The 24,429-nt window shown below is 43.4% G+C and overlaps 1 protein-coding gene across 2 annotated transcripts in view; it reads left to right on the top strand.

The window, feature by feature from the left end:
• The window catches only part of cntnap2a (contactin associated protein 2a), a 369,048-nt gene that overhangs the window by 160,110 nt on the left and 184,509 nt on the right, over positions 1–24,429 (top strand). For both annotated transcript variants that reach the window (XM_048266216.1, XM_048266215.1), the window contains exons 4-8: positions 8,341–8,488; positions 12,248–12,451; positions 13,446–13,630; positions 15,949–16,092; positions 23,965–24,223. In XM_048266216.1, the coding sequence (XP_048122173.1) occupies positions 8,341–8,488; positions 12,248–12,451; positions 13,446–13,630; positions 15,949–16,092; positions 23,965–24,223 (940 nt within the window). The remainder of the gene's footprint in view (positions 1–8,340; positions 8,489–12,247; positions 12,452–13,445; positions 13,631–15,948; positions 16,093–23,964; positions 24,224–24,429) is intronic.

Raw genomic sequence — 24,429 nt, 5'->3', positions numbered from 1 at the left:
AACTTTAAAGGGAACTTCCTCTGCTTCCATGATCTGACTATCCTCCCCCAAGCGTCCTCGAAAAGATCTATTACGTTGGAATTCGGGTGAGTTATCAGTATGCATAACGTTATATTCTGGAGCTTCAGCCTCGCCCCTCTTCCCGTTCCTTACTGTCTCATCAGACACATCCTGATCTGATGGTCTAACTTCAGGTGCATCGGCATTAGAAGAACCTTCCCTGGTGACTGATCACCATCCACCTCAGCCTCTCCACCATTTGTGGGCCCCTCATCACTGGCAGACTGTCCCTCCCCAGTATTCTCATTTTGACCATTGACATTGGCGGTAGTGTTGGTGCACTTTTCTGGACAGGCACGCACTAGGTGACCCGTCAAACCACAACCAAAACATCTCATCAGATTACTTGTGACATATATGGCATAATTGAAATCGTCGACCTGGATATTCAAAGTCAAATCAAGATCATCTGTGTTGTTGTTTAAAACCATGTAAACATATCGCCTAAAAGATACCACATGCTTTAAAAGCGGAGACTTCGTGGAAATGGCGATCTTCTTGATCGGGGAAACTAATTTGCCATAGCGGGATAGAGACTGGACAAGAATGTCATCACTAATGAAAGGTGGTATGTTTGAAATGATTACTTTCCTAGATGGGGTAGACAAAGGGAGTACTTTTTTTTACTGAGTTAAAAATACCATCAATTTCTACTCCGCGTTCAACCACTAAGTTGGCCAATTCCACGGACTCAAGGAACAAAACGATTGCTTGATTCATACGAGCAGCAGACAAAACTTTGTCATGCCCAACCATTTCACCTACTGCCAGGCTACACTCTTCTACGCTGGCGGTAGAGGATATCTTTATACTTCTTCTTCTTCATCCCGCCGCGTGAGACAATCAAACTTTCCCCTAGTGTTACCTGAGGCAGCCATACTCCAAACCAGGAGCTGACGCCCAGGTAAAACCACAAAAACACACGCACTCCACTAACCCCAAACCCTACCAACCCAAAGACATACAAGACAAACAAACAACAAAGGAAAAAAATAAATAAATAAATAAAATACAGAAAAAGTAAGAAAGAGAAAACAGGTAAGAAAAGGCACAACGCTCACTCACAGACGCTCCGGCTCCGCCCACTCACTCAGTCCATGCGCACAGAGAGAGAGAGAGAGATCATTGCCAGATCACTTGCAGTGTTTGGGGACAGGACCGTTCATCTTTATTATTAGATATAATGCATAATTGAACGAAAAGGGAGGAAGGGAACCTGCTGTGATCCTGCTCATAATCAGGTAATGAATTCATCTCACATGTCTCTGATCCCACCAACTTTGAATGCCTTTTTGATAAAGAGGAACTTCCAGACTGTGCTTTCAATATAATACGCATCGTCCAAGATGACCTCAATAAGATCAGCAAAGCCCTGGACTCTGCAGTCCCTGCCTATGAGTCCAGTCCGGGAGACGTGTAATGCGCAGGTCACTATGCACAATGATAATCCCACAAGCATCTCCATACTGTTTAATTAAAGGGGACATTTTTAACATAGAGCCCTGTTGCTCAGTAGGGAAAAAATCTCAATCTCAATCTCGATAACTTTAACTATCCTGCTAATGGCTAGTGCAGCCAGATGGGGGGTATGATTATTTAAACTGTGTTTGTGCCTCTTAACAAACTCCATCAATAGGACTCTATATGTTGAAAATGGCCGGAGTTCCCCTTTAATGGACTCTATATGTTGAAAATGGCCGGAGTTCCCCTTTAATGGTACACCTTCTATTTCATGCAAACACAGCTTTTTCTGCACAGCATAGTCACACCAAACCACAGGTCTTGACTCTCTATAGTCCACTAAAATGACTTTTTCCACTGGCATCATAGCTACTCTATTCGGAGGTTTCCCACTGGAGTACTCAAGAGGTAGATCAATCTCATCATTGCTTTATGTAAGATGACTGAGGACACAGGTGAGACCTGCACAGATGAGAGCTGCTATGTACCACACTACGTGCTAAACCTGCACAGATGAGACCTGCACAGATGAGAGCTGCTATGTACCACACTATGTGCTAAACCTGCACAGATGAGAGCTGCACAGATGAGACCTGCACAGATGAGAGCTGCACAGATGAGACCTGCACAGATGAGACCTGCACAGATGAGAGCTGCACAGATGAGACGTGCACAGATGAGACCTGCACAGATGAGAGCTGCACAGATGAGACGTGCACAGATGAGACCTGCACAGATGAGAGCTGCACAGATGAGACCTGCACAGATGAGAGCTGCACAGATGAGACCTGCACCACACTACGTGCTAAAGCTGCCTTAGGGCTTCAGAGTGGACTACAGCATGTGGCAACAGCAACGTGTTTATCTTCTCCCACTGCTGCCATCTTAAGGGGGACATTCCCCCCCTTTTCTATTGCATTGATGGGGCTGGACACACACACACACACACACACACACACACACACACACACACACACACATATATCATTCCTGCATGCATAGGGAAGGAAAAAGAAAAGAACTGTGCTCTAAGAAATTGGATTACACATTTACATTTCCATGAAAAAAAAAACATGGAAATTCAGTGTTCCATTTTCAGACATTTTAAACATCATTTAACATGCTACAGCATGAAACATCAGTGTGTTGCTTCTCTATACAGCACTAATTAAATCCCATTGTGGTGTGTTTCCTGGGTTCATTTGGACGAAATGAATATGGAGGATGAAAAGAAACGGCATACTGAAACCAGGGGAAGCTAGACTGATGACCGGTGTCTCCGGCTCGTGACCTGTGTCTCACGACGTGTCCGTGGGCGGAATACTCATCTGCCGAGTGCAGGGGGAGTGTAGAATATTCTCGGTCTCCCTCTCAAACATAATATCCTGCACATACTGTATATCCCTGTTTGATTGGAAGGGAGGGGTGCGTACCAACAGCCAGATCCATCTGCTGCGCGTTGCCCCCCACTGTGACTGGGTATCGTGACTAATGTTGAATTTATTACTAAAAAAAAAATCTCGGGGTTGGAACCCCTAGAGACCTGACATTTCCCTTCAATTCAGATGCTGCCTGCCGACAGTACTTGTGTAAGGTATCATACGCACCACGATTGGAGCCTGTTTCTGTAGTATGTATGTTTAGTCTTCCACAAGCTTTATGCCAGTAGATTTTTAATGATATCGTGAGGAAATATACTTCCCTGTTTTGTTATCACCGAGGCACCTTCACATAAATGTGGCTGGAGTTGTTTTGGCAGGGGGAGGTGGAGGAGTTGTTTTGGCAGGGGGAGGTGGGCACCTGGAAGTACCTTCCTTTCTTGAAAATGTGATTTTGATGGGCTACTTGCAACCCTCATAGCACATCCCTTGTCTCTCCCTCATATCTTTGCCATCGGCGAGTGTGTACACACACACACAGACACGCACACACACACACACACACACACACACACACACACACACACACAGGCGAAAAGAGAAAAGAACGCCTCTTCTGTGATTAATGCGGGAAAGCATGCAAACACAAAGTGCCACGTTACTCCTCCTGCTGAGAGTTCAGTGGAGACCCCGAGGATATTTTCTTTGTAGCTGGGTCTGTGTCAGGTGTGTGTGTGTGTGTGTGTGTTTTACTATGGTCCTTGTAGGCATTTGATGTTCCTGTCTTAGAATTCACATTAAGACCCTCTCTCTAACCCGATGGGAGGGCGTGTGAGCTACAGTATGAAAGTCAGAAGGTGGATCACTCTGAATAATGCATGAGTGTTGTTAAAATGATTTCTGTACAACTATTGTAATGAGTTAGACGTCACTTTAGCTCATGGCACGCTGGGTTAACACTAAGATAATGGTACACATCTTAACACTTCTTGATTTTGAAGCGGCCCCTAGCTTGGGCTTTGAAGAAATCAATTTGCACCCCCACAGAACTAGTCTGATTCTGGCTCGGTCTTTTACGGCGGGCCGAGCATTTTTCACACAGACTATCTTAAACTCTTTTCATATTCCAGCAGACAGCGCACTGATGGAATGTCTGTCACTTCAAGTGGTTATTACTTATTTTCATTTTAGATAACACCAGTCATTTCTTTTATTTCTCTATTCCACGATTCAACTCCTAATTAGATAGCACGCCCATCAAAGGGAAATGAGCAGTTCATGTGTTTATTCCCGCTGGGATGTTTGAGTTCATTTAGAGACACTCAAAAGAGTTCCTACAAAGTTACTGATCAGCTCAACTGCAGTAGACTGTGTAAGTAACTGATGAGCTTACAGTAGACTGTGTTGTGTAAGTTACTGATGAGTTTACAGTAGACTGTGTTGTGTAAGTTACTGATCAGTAGACTGTGTTGTGTAAATTACTGATCAGTAGACTGTGTTGTGTAAGTTACTGATGAGTTTACAGTAGACTGTGTTGTGTAAGTTACTGATGAGTAGACTGTGTTGTGTAAGTTACTGACGAGTAGACTGTGTTGTGTAAGTTACTGATGAGCTCAACTACAGTGTTGTGTAAGGTCTGGTCACATGCATTCTCTGCTGGTCCAAATATTGCAGCCATTTGAAATGGCCTCTACCTTTTTCTTTCTGAAAAGTTGTGATTTTAAGTTGCTCTCAGCAAACAGTACAACAGCTCTCTCTCTCTCCCTCCCTCCCTCTCTCTCCCTCTCTCTCTGTCTCTATGAATTTGGTATGCGTGTTGAATAGCCACACCCCTGTGTAGTCCATTGTTAAAAATGTAACAGCCGCCTCCCAAAACCTCCTCCTGAGTTTATTGGCAGGCACCTGAGAAGGGTAGCAGAGGAGCCCTGTGTCTGTCAGACACACACATGTGCAGTCCGCACCACGCTGTCTTCCACCACACACACACACATGTGCAGTCTGCACCACGCTGTCTTCACCCACACACACACACACATGTGCAGTTCACACCATGCTGTCTTCACCACACACGCACATGTGCAGTCCGCACCACACTGTCTTCAACCACACACGCACATGTGCAGTCCGCACCACACTGTCTTCAACCACACACACACATGTGCAGTCCGCACCACACTGTCTTCAACCACACACACACATGTGCAGTTCACACCATGCTGTCTTCACCACACACGCACATGTGCAGTCCGCACCACACTGTCTTCAACCACACACACACATGTGCAGTCCGCACCACACTGTCGTCCAGCACCAGGCACAAGCCACTCTGGGTGAAGGGGAAGCTGTCTCAGTATCACCCCTAATCAGTGACCCGCAGCAAGGGGAAGGGAAGGCCGGCGCCAGCCTCTGTACCTACAAAGATAACGGCCTCTTAAATAGCTGGCCAGGCTCTGGCTTTTATACTCTTGGCAGTGTAATATGTCCTCCCAGTCTCCTGCCTACTGTTTTTAAACTCAAGGCCATGAGTGGGCAGAGATGCCATTAAAAAAAAAGCCTGCTTGTGTCATCGCTGGACAGCCTAAAATAGATATTGCTTTATGTTCCTCTACCTTACAAATATGCATTCAGAGTTTACCTATGGAGCTGTGTTTCTTCAGCTATGGCGACAGATGAAAGTAATAAAGGCTTGGTCGTAAAGATCTTGTAAGAAATTACATTTATTCTTTAAACCTTATTGAATTATACAACTGTAGATATAGGCCTCCTTGTTGCATATTACACATGGTCATTGTCACGGTGGAAATCGTGAAGAAAGATCATAAAGGAAGATTCTGTTTATGCAGAGAAGCATAATTCTGGACGTTGGACATGAAGCAAGTGATGGCATAGTGTCAACTAAATCTGCATTCTGATATGGTTCCTTTCAAAATCTACTGTAGCAGCAGTAATTGTAAATGTGCAAAGCAGCATATAATCTATGAGATGCAGAAAACATCCATAGCAGCTTCAGCTGTTCGGAATAATTTCATGTCAGTGTCCACCAAGGCGATGCAGTCTTCCTTTATGGTTTGCTCACCAATAATCTTCAGTAGATAATAAGATGGCAGCTCATTTCTCCACGACTCAAATCTGTGTGAAGCCAGAAAATACTGAAGATTTATTTTTCACTAGAGTGACGAAGGGGCTGTAGCAGGCGTTTTATTCTCTGGCCGCGCAGACATGGCGGACAGAATCTCAAATCCTCAGGGATCATTGTCTTGTTTTCGCTTTAACTGAGGAGGAGGAGAAAAAAATGGAAGTCCTTGGCAGACTCTTCTACCGGCCTGCATAATGTAAATCAATAGATGTTATTGTTTATCTGTCATAAGGACTCCCGTGTTGTTAGACCTGGAGGAGGACTGCCTGGAAAGGATTCAGTGTTATTGAAGTCCACATTAATTTGAGCTTTCAAGAGAAAAGATCCTCATTATGGATGAACTTTCAATGACAAATGTCTCACTCTGAGTAGCTCTGATCTCACGTTAGCATTTACAGTCTCTGATGGGCACTATCATTGCTTAATTAGTCATTCTTAGCATTTGGAGATGTCTCTGTTCTCCCTTGACTTTGAACTTTGGAGGTGTTTTGTTTAAGACGGCAATATGGTACGCTCACCTTCTAAAGCAGTCAGAATTCCCAGAGGCTTTCCAAAGCTATTAAGCGACTCACAGCAGTCTCCTGAAGCCTTGTCGCAGAAGTGACAATAGCATTAATTAAACCATGGGAAACCAATAAAGGTGGAACGTCCGATAGTTACAGCTGACTTGACACCTAAACTTATACTGAGTTAATGGAAGTGCTGCTATCTCAGTTTAGCTTTTGTGTATTAAATTGTCAAGGTGATTTGTTAAGCAACATGACTAACAGCTAAGCCCTCAGGGTGCGTTCACATTTGGCCAACTAATTACACACTTGCTGTTTAAGGCCTGGGCTTGAGCGACGAGTGAGAGAGAATTGAGTTCCTCCCCACTTCTTAGAACGGAACTCATATGCAGAGTTGTGATGGGAGAGCAGTTGGTAGAGTGACGTGAGATAACAGCGTTGAAGTACAATGCAGCAATAACTCCGCAAGAACAAGGAATTTCCTTTTAGCTGGGAGAGTATAAGGGGAATAAAATGAGGTTGGTAATACCGTATATATACTCTTTATGGAACTGTAGTTCCATACAAAACCGGTCACCTGAAACCGTCAGCCTAATGTAGACTTTTTTTCCCTTCTGCTCCTCAAAGGCAACCACTCTAAAAATACATCTATTAAAAGGTCATCATGTCAAAGCAGGGGAAATGGTCTGATGGTCCCAAGCTACTGACCACCGAGGCCCTCGCAGTAAGCTGTTGGGCAAACACTCGGCCCACACAGAGGAGCTCACGCTAGAGATTGTTCCCCTTCAAAAAGCTCCCAGGTTATCGTAGAAGGTGCGACTCCTTCCCCAGTCGTTTGCTTACTGTGGCTGTAATCCGCATGGTTTTGGTCTCCAAAGCACTGCTTATCTGCCATGCCACACACCACACACCTCCTCGCCTCGCTCCCTCGGCCCCCTCCACACTGCTGAGTGAAGTGGGAAGAAAGCAATCCCCCCCGCGCTTGACGAGTGACCGGCTCGGCCCCGTGGGCTAGGGATCGGCGGACTGATCTCAGCATCTGGCCTCTTCTTACGTCCCCCTTTGGTCCGGGTGCCCAGCGGCTTCAGAGGAGCACTGGACTCTACTACACCCCTGCATGTGCCCTACTTGAGCTTCACACACAGAGGGAATCCGAGTGTTGACTTTTGGTGGAAGAGAAGAGGAGAAAGGGAAACAGATAAGGCAGTGATGGGAGCGTGTGTGTGTGTATGTGTGTGTGTGAGATGGGAGATTGGGTTGTCTGGCAAAGAAGGGGCTCGGATTTATGGATTTTTACTTCATGAAGCCGGGCAGGAGTGTAAGTGTGTGTGTGTGTGTGTTTAAAGTAACTGTAAGCAGTGCTAGCAGTTCTTGCTATCTTCAATCAGGAGCTATCAGAGGAGTTTGTCCCTCCCTTCTCCCTTCAGCGTGCTGGTCACATGCATGCTAATAGAGTGGCAGAGATGGCTGTCTCTGAGGACGTTCCCTGATTGGTCTCGCCAAGCTGAAGTTTATAACTGCTGATTACAGAGCCCAAGGGACTCACAGAGACAAGCACTTCTTTTCAGTGACAGCCATCCCGATGTAAACACAATTTGCCCTAAGTATTGTGCAAAATATTGCTTACAATAACTGTATGTTTATGAAAAAGGAAGTACAGTTCAAATTTCAGCAAAGTACTGCCACAAAACTGCAGAAGGGCAGTGATTGGGAGTGAGATACTGTATTTTAGACTCAGAGTTGATCGATATCTGTGTATGCGATGGGCAGCAATACGATCACCATTTTCTTTTTCTAGGCATTCACGGGAAACTCCAATACAGAGAGTGTGGTCCGCCATGATCTGCAGCACACCATTGTGGCTCGCTTCGTCCGCTTCGTGCCCCTGGACTGGAGCATAGAGGGACGCATCGGCCTGCGGATCGAGATCTACGGCTGTGCTTACTGTGAGTAGCCTACGAATCTCTCAGGCAGAGCATATCAAAGTCAAAGTCAAAGTCAGCTTTATTGTCAATTTCTTCACATGTTCCAGACATACAAAGAGATCGAAATTACGTTTCTCACTATCCCACGGTGAAGACAAGACATATTTTACCAATTTAAGTCCACAGACAAACATAACATTCAAGTAAACAAAAAAGTAAGTAAATAAGTAAATAAGAGGGCACATATAATAATGAAAAAAATAAGAGCAGCAAAATTTGGTTGAAATTGTGCATAGACAGTCAATAAAATACTAGTGCAAAGTCAGGCCAATAAAAGGCTTGGGTAGTTCTGTTTGACCTAAGTAAGAAAGAAAGTGGCATAGTGGTGCAAGTTATGTAAGAGCAGCAGAAGTGTTGTGTTTTCAGGACAACAACAACAAGTTGTAAAGTGTACAAGTGTGCAAGTGTGCAAGTGGAGTAGTGCAGGCGGCCATTGTGGGTCCAATGTCCAGGATGTTATGTAGCTGAGGGTGGAGGGGGGAGAGGAGGGAGAGAGTTTGCCTTTATTTGAGTGACTGACATCTGTTCAAAAATAATCAAGTTTGTGTTTGAGATGGAAGCTCTTTCACACTCATCTTTGAAATTGAATGACTGCAATGTTATAATTCTAATTTCTTTGAGCAGATGTGAGACCACAGTTTATCTCAATTCCAAAGCTCAGCTCAGTGCAAATTATCACTAAAATATAGAGGATAGTACTACTGATATGAAAACTTGTAGGCTTTGTGGAGGCACAAAAAGTGACTTGGTCTCCATGTGAATATAAATGACATTTAGAAGGTTAGCTGTGTATCAGGGTCACATTTATTTCATTTGAGATTACATCTGGGCTCATATCCGTTCCCAAACATTTCCTCAGAGAGATTAATTAAGATGAAATTGCATACAAGAAGCGACAACACACCCTGCTTTCACTAAGGGAGTGGAACCTTGACAAATCCATCACACTCATCTTATTAAGTGTTGTTAAATCCATTTTGATAACAAATTTCAATTAAGTGTAGCATAAATTAGGCATATGAGTGGCATGTGGGATCTTCTCTCCACAGTAATGCAATTTTCCATCGTATAGATTCCCTTCTTATCACAGCCTGACCAATGTGGAAGGCGAGATGTGCTTTCAGATAGCTCGCGTGCTATCGCATAGAGTTTTACAAATGTCGGTTTGGTGTTTCCCTGAAGCATCTTTCTGTTTACATCAAAAGCAGGCCTGCAATACATTGCTTTTCAGACATGTACCGAAAAGCAATATTGCAGCGATGAACACCACTTCTAGCGTCGACTCTTGAGAAAGCAAGCGGGTGAACAAAACTGACTTGTGACTATTTCCAAATGTTTGCGTTATATGACAGATATGGATGGAACCTGCGTGCGTATCTGTGATTCGTATCATTCCTGTCTTCCTGCTCGGGAGAGCCCAGGGATGTTGGCGATAATTTTCTTGTCGTGAGGGAGCGCCTCATCCCTATTCAGAAGGCCGTGGAAAGGCCCTCACAATTCTCCACATACAGCCGATCTGTGACATTGATAAAGATGGACTGCTGTCAACAACTGGATTCAAAAATAGAAAAAATAAAGCCTCAACTCTCTGTCTCTCTCTCTCTCTCTCTTCTCTGTCTCTCTCTTCTCTGTCTGTCTCATATCTCATCAGTGCAAAAAAATAAGAGGGAAAGAAACTCCATTTTCCTTTCTTCTCAGACTGCATTTTCTTCTCTCTCTGAAAGTCCTTGAAGAGTCCTTGCAGAGGGGGAATAAACAAGTAAATAAATAAATACATAAATATGGTGTGTGTGTGTGTGTGTGTGTGTGTGTGTGTGTGTGTGTGTGTGTGTGTGTGTGTGTGTGTGTGGAGTAAAAGGATGAAAAGGAGGAGAAACACTGGGCGAGCGATAAGCGAGCACAAGCCGCAGGGAGACAGGACTCCGTGGAAATGCTCCCTGACCTCGTTGATCGGGGAGGATGGATGATCGCACTTTTGATCCGACTAAAGGAGATACTCGTCACAGCACAGTGGGGGTGTGGAGTGACTGTGTCTGTGTGTGTGTGTGTGTGTGTGTGTGTGGCTGGGTGGGGGGTGTATTTGCAAAGGGAGCATGTTGCCTGCACCCCTAGTTCCCCATGCAGTCCGACATGATCAGAGGAGTCATTTGTCGTTGGGTTGCAGATTGGGAATGAAATTGTTTCTCTTAACCCCTCTGTGTCAGGGAACCTCCTCGCCAGTTCCACTGCTCTGCTTTTGCTAGTCGTGTTAGATTGAGAAGAAATGAAGGCCTGAACATTGCACTAGCAAAACCTCTCAGTAGTTTGGACTATCTGTTCTTTATAGACAGCTATTTGAAATATGTTCCAGAGATGGTATTTAAAACCTAAAGATAGAAGAAATCAAACACAAAACAAGATTTTTTTTTATTATTTACATTTGATATTGCACAGAACTTTTTTATGAGCTTGGGGTTAATGAAGTTGACAACAGTCAATGTTGCTGGTTCCTTCTGCTATTTGTGGAAACATATTAATCTTTTCTCCTGAGTAGTATATTGACATTTTGAGTCAGCCCTCTATAGAAAAAAAAAAACTTTACTTGAATTTGGATTCCCTGGTTTGATTGGCATATGTGATACGATCTACGAAAATCTTTCAACCCTCTCTGGTGAAATTTCACCAACTTAACATTCTGATACCAACAGTCTGGACACTGTCCCCTAATAAAATCCTGGATACCATCCTCCCAAAATCTTGGATGTTGCTAGGATGGTATCAGAATCATAAGTTGGTAAAATTTCACCATGTGAAGGGTTTTGATAAGGGTTTTGATAATTACCATTAGAATTAACTTAGCTTGGCTGCAGAGAATAAATCCCCATGGTAGCTTATGTGCCATCTCTTTTGTGAAACCAAGTCAAGGCTAAAATCATCCAGGATAACCAAAAAATCCCAGCTTAATCCCTTATCTAGGTTTTGTGAAATGCCCCTCAGAAAGCCCTAGCCACAACGTCAATGTTTTGTTCTTTCATGGTGTGTGTTGTATACCTAATCACCATTTTCTATTTTTATTAGGCCTTCCACAGCAGCCACTTTATTCTTTGTCATCTAAATCAGAAGATGTGATGAGATGAGATTTATTGTTATATACTAACAGATTCATGATATTTTATTGCTTCAAAACAGCTATAATGTTCAGTTTATCAAAATGTGAATTCTGACCTTGAACTTAACAGGACCAACACCATACTGATACCAACACCACAGGACTAAATTGAGGGCCAGGGTATAAAGAGGCTATAAAACTTTTATGTGAACATAAGGCTTAGCCTACACGTATCAATCAGTGCTGAGACAGGGGTCAACATTCGTCTGCCACTCTGCAAGCAAGAGGGCTTTGTCAGCAGGTGGGCATGGGCTGCAATTTCCATCCGCCACACTGCAGTTTATCAAGGCCCTCCAGCTGCAGTTTATCTGGGAATTGAACCACACTTTACAGAGAGCAATCTTGCGCCCAGTCACTCAACTCATCATTTACCTAAAATGGGCATGACACCCAATCGCCTGTGAGCCCCACATCAACTGCACCAACCCGCCCCCCCCCCCTGTCTCCTCGACCTCTCAGCCCACCGCTGCGTCATCTTCTTCCTCTTCTCTCTCTCTCTCTCTCTCTCTCTCTCTCTCTCTCTCTCTCTCTCTCTCTCTCTCTCATTCCCTGCTGCGTCCTCTCTTCCTCAGGGTCGGATGTGATTAACTTTGACGGCCAGGGGGTGATCTCGTACCGCTTCAAGATGAAGAAGATGAAGATCCTGAAGGACGTGATCTCCCTGAAGTTCAAGACGTCGGAGAGTGAGGGCGTTATCCTGCACGGCGAGGGGCAGCAGGGAGACTACATCACCCTGGAGCTGCGGAGGGCCAGACTGCTGCTGCAGATAAACCTGGGTCAGCCGGACTCCCTCCAGGGCCACCTACACATGCACACATACACACACACACGCGCACGCACGACGCACGCACGCACGCACGCACGCACGCACACACACACACACACACACACACATGCTCTCAAATACACTCACACACACACGCACACACACACACACACACATGCTCTCACACACACGCACACATGCACGCACGCACGCACACACACACACACGCACACACACACACACACACACACACACACTCACACACACACACACATGCTCTCAAATACACATACGCACACACACATACGCACACACACACACACACACACACACACACACACACACACACACACACACACACACACACACCATTACTGGCCATGTCAAGCAGGGCTGTCAGGGAAGGGATGATGGGCTGGGCTGATATGTTCTTCCTGAGTCCCCCGGAGGCTGTTGGGGTGTTTGGGGGTCACGATGTGTTGTGGGGTCGGTGTGGCAGTTGGGGGGGTTTGGTGGGGTCACGGTGTGTTGTGGGGTCGGTGTGTCGGGTGGTATGAATTTCTCAAGAGATGATAGTGAAGGTTGGGTTGATCATCAGTAACCGCATATAACCTTATTTTCCTGATGAATGTGTGTGTGTGTGTGTGTGTGTGTGTGTGTGTGGATAAACATGAAAGCAAAGCCAGAGTTTCAGAGGGTAATGCTCAGCCTCACCTGAATATATCCTAGTGTGCCAAAGCTACCTTGCCACAAGCAAGTGTCATATCCACTATTATATATATTGTTTTTTAATGATATGAAGGCCGTCTATTTCATTGAGGAAAAATATAAATATTTTGCCCATTTTCTGGACACATCCGACTTGTACTGCTAAAATATGAATTTCACACTTTTTATTTGTTTTCACTAGGGAGAGCTTGCCCCACATCAACATTACAATTCTCCTTTAGCTCTCTGAGATGGCGAGGCAATAACTCCTTGTTATTGCACTGTCTGGACAACAGGTAGCAATCAGTACGGCTCGATCCTTGGACACACGTCGGTGACGAGTGGGAGTCTCCTGGACGACCACCACTGGCACTCTGTGGTGATTGAGCGCTACCGGAGGAATGTGAATTTCACACTGGACCAGCATACGCAACACTTCCGCACCAACGGGGAGTTTGACCACCTCGACCTGGACTACGAGGTAAAAAGTGCTCTTGGGAGGTGTAAGGCCGCGCTGCTGTCAAACACGACCTCCGGCTAGCTTCGCAAACACACACTCTGACTGACAGAACACTGACCGTGGGCAGAGATCCCATAACACCAAAATAAAAACCCGACGGAGAAAACAAGGAGAAAAACAACCATTTGATGAATACTGACCAAGTGAAGCAGAATGTTGCCTTTTCTAATCATGCTATTCTATTTGTATTTGTATTCCTTGCACTACATTTTGCTACATTCCACGTTAGGAAATGAAATACTATTGTGAGTAAAATAATATTTCCCAGTTATGCCATCATTGTAGCATGTCCATATACAGTCACCATATGAACTATCTTATCCACCCCTCTTTCAGCTCCAAATGAGGTCTTTAATTAGTTCTCAACTTTTAGAAACAAGACAGGGGTCATTGTAAAGTCTATACAAGTCACGGCTCTATTCTCAGAGTCATTGTTCCCATGCAAGATTTTCTGTCACAATTAACTGTGAAACACTTGGGATTGTGTCCCATGACCGCATGTGTTGATACCACGGAAATAACATCTCCCTCCTAACCCTGTCTAATCCTTTGCAGTCATTTCTTGTGGGACGTTAACATGATCAAGCCGCTGAAATGAATACAAATGGTTTATTTTGCCAGGACGTGTAGTAAGAGAGTTGGGCTTTGAAGAGGCTGCAGAAGGTGGAGTGAAAAGGAAACGATGTTGATGCATCATAACTAAGCTCACCATTAAATACTCTAAGAGAGTAATGCACTAATGTGGTCAAAGATTAATGGAGCCCAGTTAAACTCCATCTGTTGATCTGATTGGTCTATAAATAGGTCCATCAGAGTTCCACTTTTGAACCACTTATCTGCACTGCCTCTGAACCTGGAACCACTTTAGCCAAACAACAAGCTCATTGACTTTGTTAGATGCATTTTGATAGTTCAAGTGGATGTTTAAATACTGATGTGGTGATGTCTTTGGATTCATGGTATGTCTGCAGAAACTCTGTCTTCAGTCAGTCTTCTGCATTCTGTGCTGTGGAATTTCAAACCTGATACTTTGAGGCTAGCCTGAGTTCATAACAAGGCTAGACAGACAGACATCTAGGCGCAACATCCAGAGATGCAGACACACACATAGAGATAGACCTAGGGGCTGTTTGAATAATCGTTTACAAAGGTCACTGAAGGAATATTAAAGCATTGTCCAGTGCATTTGACGAGATGCGGTGCTCCTACAAGATATCTATTCCAGAAGAGTACTCCTAAGAGCCCAAAAGATTCTGAAGGACTCTTCTCATCCTAACAATGGATTACTCCTACCGCTGAAATCAGGACTCAGGAGACTCAGGAGAAGTTTTTATCCCCAGGCCATCCGAACTCTGAACTCACACTATACTGACTTTGCAGACATTCACTCCTCAGCACTCTCAAACATTTCCCAACTGACTTTCTCCAACTTTTGCACATCTCTATAGAACTTTTTATTTTATTATTATATTTTATTATTATAAAAATATATATATTTTTATATTTATTATTTTTGATTTCTCCTCCATCTATTTACCCATGTCCTTGATTGCCTAGCCTTTCTGCTCCAAGCCTCCTCTACATACTTGCTGCACACTGCCCCCCTCCCTACATACACAGCACATTGTCTTCAGGATCTTCTCCAACACACATCCTCTACATACTTACAGCACACTGCCCCCACCTACCCACACACACACTACACACACACACACACACAGTCATTGATCCACTCCCCTCCCGCCCACACACACATATTCAGTGTCATCACCCACATACATCATACATACAGTACTCTGCTTGCAATAGTAAGTCCCTTCACCATACTAGCAGTACACTGCCCCCCCCTCCCCTACATACACAGCACATTATTTCATCAGGAAGCCTCTCCAACACACGTCCCCAACATACACCCCGCCCCCCGATACATAGCACATTGTCAACACACACACCAAGACCCCTGGCAGTTGGGTTAGCCCCTTGAGCCGTGGATCTGCCCAAGGTTTCTTCCTTGGTAAGGGAGTTTTTCCTTGCCTCTGTTGCTTTTGGGTGCTCCTTGTTGGTGTCCCCCCAATCCCAATCCCAATCCTCCCCCACCTTTCTTATGCAGCCCTTGCCACTTAATCTACTAAACCCCTCTTCTACTGCACCCCCCCCCATAAATGCACAAATAGGCTGACACCAGACATTATTTCACTGCATTTCTTACTTCCACTAACTATATGCATGTGACAATAAACTTCCTTGTATCCTTGTATCCTGTGCTCTCCTGTCTGCAGCTGAGTTTCGGCGGCATGCCCTACTCTGGCAAGCCCATCACCGGCGGTGGGAAGAACTTCAAAGGCTGCATGGAGAGCATCAACTACAACGGCGAGAACATCACCGACCTTGCCAGGAGGAAGAAACTGGACGTGTCCAGCTTTGTGAGTTCGGTTTGTTTCTCCTGCTCTCTTACTTCTCCATCTCCATTTCCTCGTCATTCTTTTTTTAACACATACATCATGCCCCAAATCAATTTACTGTAAACCTCACAAAGAAACACAGTTTCATTGAAATTGTTGAGAAGCAGACATGAATGAAGTAATGAAGCCTGCCAAGACTACGGAGCGTATATAGTGGCCCCATCCATCCTCTGCTGAGCTTACTTCTCTCAGGCTGCAGCTGATCATCAAGGACAGACAGATATAACAAAGCAGTGTCCTTGTCTCCTCGGGGTAAGCAAGGATGAAGTTTGCACATACTGTACGTTAGAAGGAAATCACCATAAACCAGATGTGTTAGGCCTGTACAGCATATACTGTAGGGAAGCTTTTTCTATACACTTGATTTGAATTGCGTCATTGCATCATTGTAAGCTATGTCAAATGCTCACAGTCCTTAGTTACACATTTCTGTGAGAGGTTTGATATGATGCTGCTACATATTAAGAGTATATAGAATGTTATATCTCACCATGTCATCAATACATAATCAAACACAAAACGTTTTAATTATCTCTGTTCTTCAGGGTATGTGTTTAATATTGCAAACATTGAAGTGCTAGCATGCCTAAAGGTGTTTTAGTCTGTAAGAAGTGTTAGCATGCCTATAGGTGTTTGTAGTCTGTAAGAAGTGTTAGCATGCCTATAGGTGTTTAATATTGAAGTGTTAGCATGCCTATAGGTGTTTTTAGTCTGTAAGAAGTGTTAGCATGCCTATAGGTGTTTGTAGTCTGTTAGAAGTGTTAGCATGCCTATAGGTGTTTGTAGTCTGTAAGAGAATGTCTCCTTGCTTTCATGCTGTACTCTGTTCTGTTCACTGTTTGATTTCCCAAGAAATCAAATTTCAAAAGCCGCCTGACTTAAAGGGAAGATGAAGCAGATTAGTTTCTGTGTTAAAATACGTACACATCTTGCCCTGAACATCCGTATAAGTACACATAACGCCATGCAGAAAGGAAATTCTATGCAAGAGCAAAAGTTCTAAAGGAAATTCTATGCATTGGCAAAGGTTCTAAAGGAAAGTCTATGCATGGGCAAAAGTTTTAAAGGAAATTCTATGCATGGGTGAAAGTTCTAAAGGAAATTCTATGCATGGGCAAAGGTTCTAAAATAAATTCTATGCATGGGCGAAAGTTCTAAAGGAAATGATATGCACGGGCAAAAGTTCTAAAAGCCTGCTAAACAACTCCACAGGACAGCTGAAATAAGAGACTGCTTACCTGTCTCAACACTGGTGAAATAAGAGACTGCTTACCTGTCTCAACACCTGGTGAAATTACATATGTTCTTCGATGGCCAAATAAAAGTGTACTCTTCTATATTTTCTTCGATGGCCAAGTCAAATATTCCCTGATACTGCAGTGTTGAGAATCAGGAACATTTATGATAAACCTCCTGCTAAACATATAAAATCATATAATTCTCTATGTATTGTAAATAATGCACTGTAATAAAAAAGACATGGCATAAAATCATATAATACAATTTCAATTTAATATCACTTATAGAGCTCCAAAACATTGATTATGTCTCATGGCGCTTTACAGAGTCTTAAACAACCAGAGAAGGCCCATTAACAGGGGCGAGGAAAAACTCCCTAGAATTGGAGATACGTACTGTATAGGAAGAAACCTCGAGCAGATCCACGACTCAAGGGCCTGATCCATCTGCCTAGGGTCAGTACAGGACAGTAAGGTCTGTTTACATGATAAATTAATAAGTTAGTTAGGTGTAAAGAATAGAACATGGTGTTTAAAGCCACCTGAGGTGTATGTTACAAAGAGGTGGGATGGTTACATATCCAGTATGATAATGCATGAATCCTATTTAGTGTCAGAAAGTTCAAATAGTCCAGTGTACTGTAGTAAATGAATTGTCCAGGGGGAATAGGAGTTGTCATCATAGGGCAAGTAGTGGGTCGTTAGGCCGGGCAGGGGGACAGCAATAGGCGATAGAGATGCGCGGATGGGCTATTATTTCAACCGTAACCGTATAGCAAAACTTATCATCCATCCGCCATCCATCCGCACCAACGTTTTTTGACCAATTTTCAAAACCGCACCCGCCCGCCATCCGCTGGTTGTTTTAATGTATATGGGTGATGCGTTTGATTGGTTCAACCGCCACCCGCCCGAATTTAATTAAAATATTATATTTCTTCACGTCATCTGCCTGATCCGTGGTTTAACCGCGGAGTCCGTGGCTGTAACTGCGAACCGCGCATCTCTAATAGGCAATGACAGGGCAGTCGTAGGGATGGGACTTCAGGTGAGATGAGTGAGATGATGACTGGTAATGGTACACCTTGAATATATCTTGAATTTCCCCTTGGGGATCAATAAAGTATCTATCTATCTATCTATCTATCTATCTATCTATCTATCTATCTACCTACCTACCTACCTACCTCACAAGTGGAAGATAGAGAGATTGAGTAGAGTGGATAGTGTGTTAGTATTAATATAAATCAAAATGGTTAATGTTAGTAAGTATATCATTGGTACTATGGTACCAATTGTGTTATACCATAGTGAGAATAGGCTGAGGGAGAGTTGAGATTCTTGGGATTAGTCCAGTATTCTGTGATCGTAGTGGTCTAGGTGGGTTGCATGGGACTAGGAGATCTTTAATATATTCAGGTGTCTGGCCATTTATGGCTTTGTATGTTAGAAGTATGTTAGAATATTTTGAAGTCAATGCGACTTTTAACAGGTAGCCAGCGTAAAAATGCTAGGATGGGGGAAATATGTTCATATTTTTTGGTCCTAGTGAGTGTGCGAGCAGCTGCATTTTGTATAAGCTGTAAGCTCTTTAGACAGGTGTTAATGCAGCCAGCGTATAGAGCATTGTCTATCCTTGAGGTGACAAAAGCATGGATTAATTTCTCGGCATCTGGTAAGGATAAGGACTTCCTTATTATTGAAATGTTCCTTAAATGGTAAAATAACGTTTTGGTGATCTGTTTTATGTGATTATTTAGTGATATGACCTGGTCAATTGTAACTAAGGTTTTTAACACTTGTGGATGTGGTCAGTGGAAGATCACTGTATGTGCTCTATGTGTTGTAAATAATACACTGTAATAAACAAGGCATTGTATAGACCCTTTCAAGAGAGTTCCATTATCAGCATCATAGTTGGCCCCACAAGGCTTCCGTTTTAACATTCCATATGTTATCTTAATGCAGAGGAAGTAGATTGGGAACCAAATAGAACGTTCAAGCATTGTTTTTGTTGTGTCCAGTCAGCTGGTCATTACTTGCGCACAAAGCATAGAGAGCAGTGGGCCTGTATACTATATATACAGGCCCACCTGTATACTACTCAGAAGTGAATTGATTTTTCTATTACCAAAGTTACTCTAGAGTGAATTTGGGGGATTGTATCATTCAGAAGGGTAAAAGTAAATAAATAGCCACTGGGCTGACCTGTTTTTATTAAGCCCCCCCCCCCACCCCCTGGATATTTACACCCCTGCAGGCTGCAGCCATAGCACAATATGTCACACCACATTTAGCTAATCAATTCCATCAGGAGCTACAGAAGGGCAGATCTCTAAAGATCACGCGCATGCACACACACACACACACACACACAAACACACACACATACACACACACACACACACACACACACACACACACACACACACACACACACACATACACTTGCACACACACACACACACACACACGCATGCGCACGCACACACACACACACACACACATACACTTGCACACACGCACACACACACCTTCTCCGTGAGCTCACCAAGCTGTGGCCATGCTGCAGCATCTCTCTCAGAGATCATGGTCAAGTCCTGTTTCCACATGAGAGTGCCATGTGCTATTGAACTCTGCAGGAGGACCTCTTCAAGACGCCACTAGTGTCCCTCTCAGTGGCCGCTCAGGCAGCATGGGAAGACATGCCGGTGTTTCGTATGCCACTTTCAAGTGTCTGCTTGCTTTGGGTTCCTGTGCATCCCTTGTGGTCCGTGTGGGTGACCTATCAGTGTGGTTTCTAAGATAGCTTATACATAATACATTGAAAAATAGATTGCCCTGGCAGTGTCAATCACAGCGACACATGCAGTGGTTTATCTCCATGCCAAGCGTGATGTTGCAAGAACTGAACAGTTGGTGAAGTCTTAAGATAATAGTCCTATTTTCCTCTCCTCTGGAAATTAAAAATAATTTACCTGCTCCAAAGCAATTTGGAGTTGGCCCTTGTCCAGCAAATGATGCTTCCAGATAATACACATGGTAAGCCAAGAATAAAAAGCTCTGATGAGGTTTTTCCACTGATTTGCTTCATCCAGATGGATAATTCTGAAAATCATAACAGCCATTTTAAAGAAGCTTATCAAACTCACTGCAGATATGTATACTTTAAGGGGCTAGTACAGATGGTTATGTTGAACAGTTTTTAAGCATCGTCCTTACAGTACATTTAAATTGGAAAAAAAATACAAACTGGCATCAAAATGTGTACATACTATGTATAAATAAACTATACAGGATAGAGTATTGTTAAATAATGAAAAGGAATGGAATGTGTTGTTGAGTAGATCATGCATCTGTATCAGAAGACCTTTGGATAGGCATATTAGTCAACTCTAACCTTGAAATAAAGTTCTGCCCGATATTCATGACCAGAAATTATTTGATAATGTGTTGTTTGGGTGGATGAAATCAGTGTGACGCTTAAAAAGGATTGTCTATCTATGTTACATAAACATTGCTGTTTTGTAGGTGCTTCTTTGAAATGAAAAAAGCCAAAAAAAACAGCCTTGTATGCACTCAGTTCTAAGATAAAGCAGGTGTTGGTATATACTCACAAGCTGTTGAATGTCTTCAAAGACGAAGAAAACAACTCAAACTTGAAAGGAAGGATTTGGTTGTTTGTTTGGTTGTTTATTGTTTTTTCGAGACAGTCAGAATTTACAGTATCAACGATATGTTTGACTATGAGTCACAATACAAGAAAAGTGTGGAGAAACGCGGCCATTTTAAAAACCTTCTGTCAGTCTCACTCAAGTGGAGAACGATTGGAGGGTCTTACTCCTCCCATTCCTTTCAAAGACTATCAAAAGGGCGGATTCCAAACCTTACACAGAATTCCTCTCAGGGAATGACCACCCTGACCCTACTCAATCTGGCTTTAAAAGTGGCTACTCCACTGAAACGCCTCTGTCTGTGTAAAAACAGCCAGACCAGTAGGTCTCTCCTCGGTACTCATCATGTTACTCATTTTGATACAGACAACCACTCCATCCTACTGCCCATGCTAATTTAAATACTGGGAAATGTGCACCCAGCTGACCCACTGCTGTTTGTGCTTAGGATCTTTCTCATGCTATTACTTTTGCAAATAGATTTGGTGTAGTTATTAAGCAAGCTAGACTTTAGACTGCACTTTCCACAGTCACTTAATAAATCATAATTCATAATGATGTGCCCACCATGCCTAATGCTTTAGGTGATGTGCTGTTCATGTATGAGGTCACTAATGACATACTATGAACTCATGTCAATTCCTGATGATCCATGAGATATTAAGGAATAAAGTAATACATAAATCATTAATTAATTAATTCATGCTTGAATTCATGATAATTCATGTACCCTTACCGTAATTTGTTACCGAAACGTTTCCCAATCGAGAGTCACCAGAATTTTCCAGGCTAACCTAACATCTCCTTTGCAATAAAGCTTGAATGTTAATCCTTATTTTGTAAGCCACTTTGGATAAAAGCATCTGCTAAGTGAATACATCTAAATGTAAACACTGGTGGAAAAGGAAAACACAAGATGATCTATGTCTCTCTCTTCTCTTCTCTTCTCTTTTCTTCTCTTCTCTTCTCTTCTCTTCTTCTTCTCTTTTCTTCTCTTCTTCTCTTCTCCTCTCCTCTCCTCTTCTCTTCTCTTCTCTTCTCTTCTCTTCTCTTTTTCTCTTCTCTTCTCTTCTCTTCTTCTCCTCTCTTCTCTTCTCTTCTCTTCTTCTCTTCTTCTCTCTCTCTTCTCTTCTCTTCTCTTCTCTTTTTCTCTTCTCTTCTCTTCTCTTCTCTTCTTCTCTTCTTCTCTCTCTCTTCTCTTCTCTTCTCTTCTCTTTTCTCTTCTCTTCTCTTCTCTTCTTCTTCTCTTCTCTTCTCTTCTCTTCTTCTTCTCTCTCTTCTCTTCTCTTCTCTTCTGTTCTTCTCTTCTCTTCTCTTTTTCTCTTCTCTTCTCTTCTCTTCTTCTCTCTCTCTTCTCTTCTCTTCTCTTCTTCTCTCTCTCTTCTCTTCTCTTCTCTTCTGTTTCTTCTCTTCTCTTCTTCTTCTCTTTTCTTCTCTTCTTCTCTTCTCTTCTTCTCTTCTCCTCTCCTCTTCTCTTCTCTTCTCTTCTCTTCTCTTCTCTTTTTCTCTTTTCTCTTCTCTTCTCTTCTCTTCTCTTCTTCTCCTCTCTTCTCTTCTCTTCTCTTCTCTTCTCTTCTCTTCTCTTCTCTTCTTCTCTCTTCTCTCTCTCTTCTCTTCTCTTCTTCTCTTCTCTTCTCTTCTCCTCTCTTCTCTTCTCTTCTCTTCTTCTCTCTCTCTTCTCTTCTCTTCTCTTCCTCTCTTCTCTTCTCTTCTTCTCTCTCTCTTCTCTTCTCTTCTCTTCTCTTCTCTTCTTCTCTCTCTTCTCTTCTCTTCTCTTCTTCTCCTCTCTTCTCTTCTCTTCTTCTCTTCTTCTCTCTCTCTTCTCTTCTCTTCTCTTCTTCTCTCTCCTCTTCTCTTCTCTTCTCTTCTCTTCTTCTCTCTCTCTTCTCTTCTCTTCTCTTCTTCTCCTCTCTTCTCTTCTCTTCTGTTCTTCTCTTCTCTTCTCTTCTTCTCTCTCTCTTCTCTTCTCTTCTTCTCTTCTTTTCTTCTCTCTCTTCTCTTCTCTTCTCTTCTGTTCTTCTCTTCTCTTCCTCTCTTCTCTTCTCTTCTCTTCCTTCTTCTCTTCTCTTCTTCTTCTTCTCTCTCTCTTCTCTTCTCTTCTCTTCCTCTCTTCTCTTCTCTTCTCTTCCTCTCTTCTCTTCTCTTCTTCTCTCTTCTCTTCTCTTCTCTTCTGTTCTTCTCTTCTCTGTTCTTCTCTTCTCTTCTCTTCTCTCTCTCTTCTCTTCTCTTCCTCTCTTCTCTTCTCTTCTCTTCTCTCTCTCTTCTCTTCTCTTCTGTTCTTCTCTTCTCTTCCTCTCTTCTCTTCTCTTCTTCTCTCTCTTCTCTTCTCTTCTCTTCTCTTCTTCTCTCTCTCTTCTCTTCTCTTCTCTTCTTCTCCTCTCTTCTCTTCTCTTCTTCTCTTCTTCTCTCTCTCTTCTCTTCTCTTCTCTTCTTCTCTCTCTCTCCTCTTCTCTTCTTCTCTTCTCTTCTCTTCTTCTCTCTCTCTTCTCTTCTCTTCTCTTCTGTTCTTCTCTTCTCTTCTTCTCTCTCTCTCTTCTCTTCTCCTCTCTTCTCTTCTCTTCTTCTCTTCTCTTCTCTTCTTCTCTTCTCTTCTCTTCTCTCTCTTCTCTTCTCTTCTTCTTCTCTTCTCTTCTCTTCTGTTCTTCTCTTTCTTCCTTCTTCTCTTCTCTTCTCTTTCTCTTCTCTTTCTTCTTCTCTTCTCTTTCTCTTTTCTCTTCTCTTCTCTTCTCTTCTTCCTTCTCTCTTCTCTTCTCTTCTGTTCTCTTCTCTTTCTCTTCTTCTCTTCTCTTCTCTTCTCTTCTCTTCTCTTCTCTTCTCTTCTCTTCTCTTCTCTTCTCTTCTCTTCTCTTCTCTTCTCTTCTTTTCTTCTCTTCTCTTCTCTTCTCTTCTCTTTCTCTTCTCTTCTCTTCCTCTCTTCTCAGCGTAATCTCAGCTTCTCCTGCGTGGACTCCCACACGTTTCCCGTCTTCTTCAACGCCACCAGCTTCCTGCAGCTGCCCGGGCGGCGGGAGCACAACATGGTGTCTGTGGGGTTCCAGTTCCGTACGTGGAACCCCAACGGCCTGCTGCTCTTCAGCCCGCTGGCCGACGGCCTGCTGGAGCTGGTCCTGATCGAGGGCCGAGTCAGCGTCCACATCAACGTGACGCAGAAGAAGAACACTCGAATAGACGTCTCCTCAGGTAGGCTCACGACACTCGAATACACGTCTCCTCAGGTAGGCTCACGACACTCGAATACACGTCTCCTCAGGTAGGCTCACGACACTCGAATAGACGTCTCCTCAAGGTGGGCTCCACGACACTTTCCGAATACGTCTCCTCAGGTGGGCTCCGCGACTTTCGAATAGGCGTCTCCTCAGGTGGGCTCCGCGACACTTTCGAATACC

The sequence above is a fragment of the Alosa alosa genome, chromosome 16 (genome assembly GCF_017589495.1).
Source record: "Alosa alosa isolate M-15738 ecotype Scorff River chromosome 16, AALO_Geno_1.1, whole genome shotgun sequence".
Lineage (NCBI taxonomy): Eukaryota > Metazoa > Chordata > Actinopteri > Clupeiformes > Clupeidae > Alosa > Alosa alosa.
Note: the sequence above shows the minus strand (reverse complement) of the source record. Positions and strands in the feature narration are given on the sequence as shown.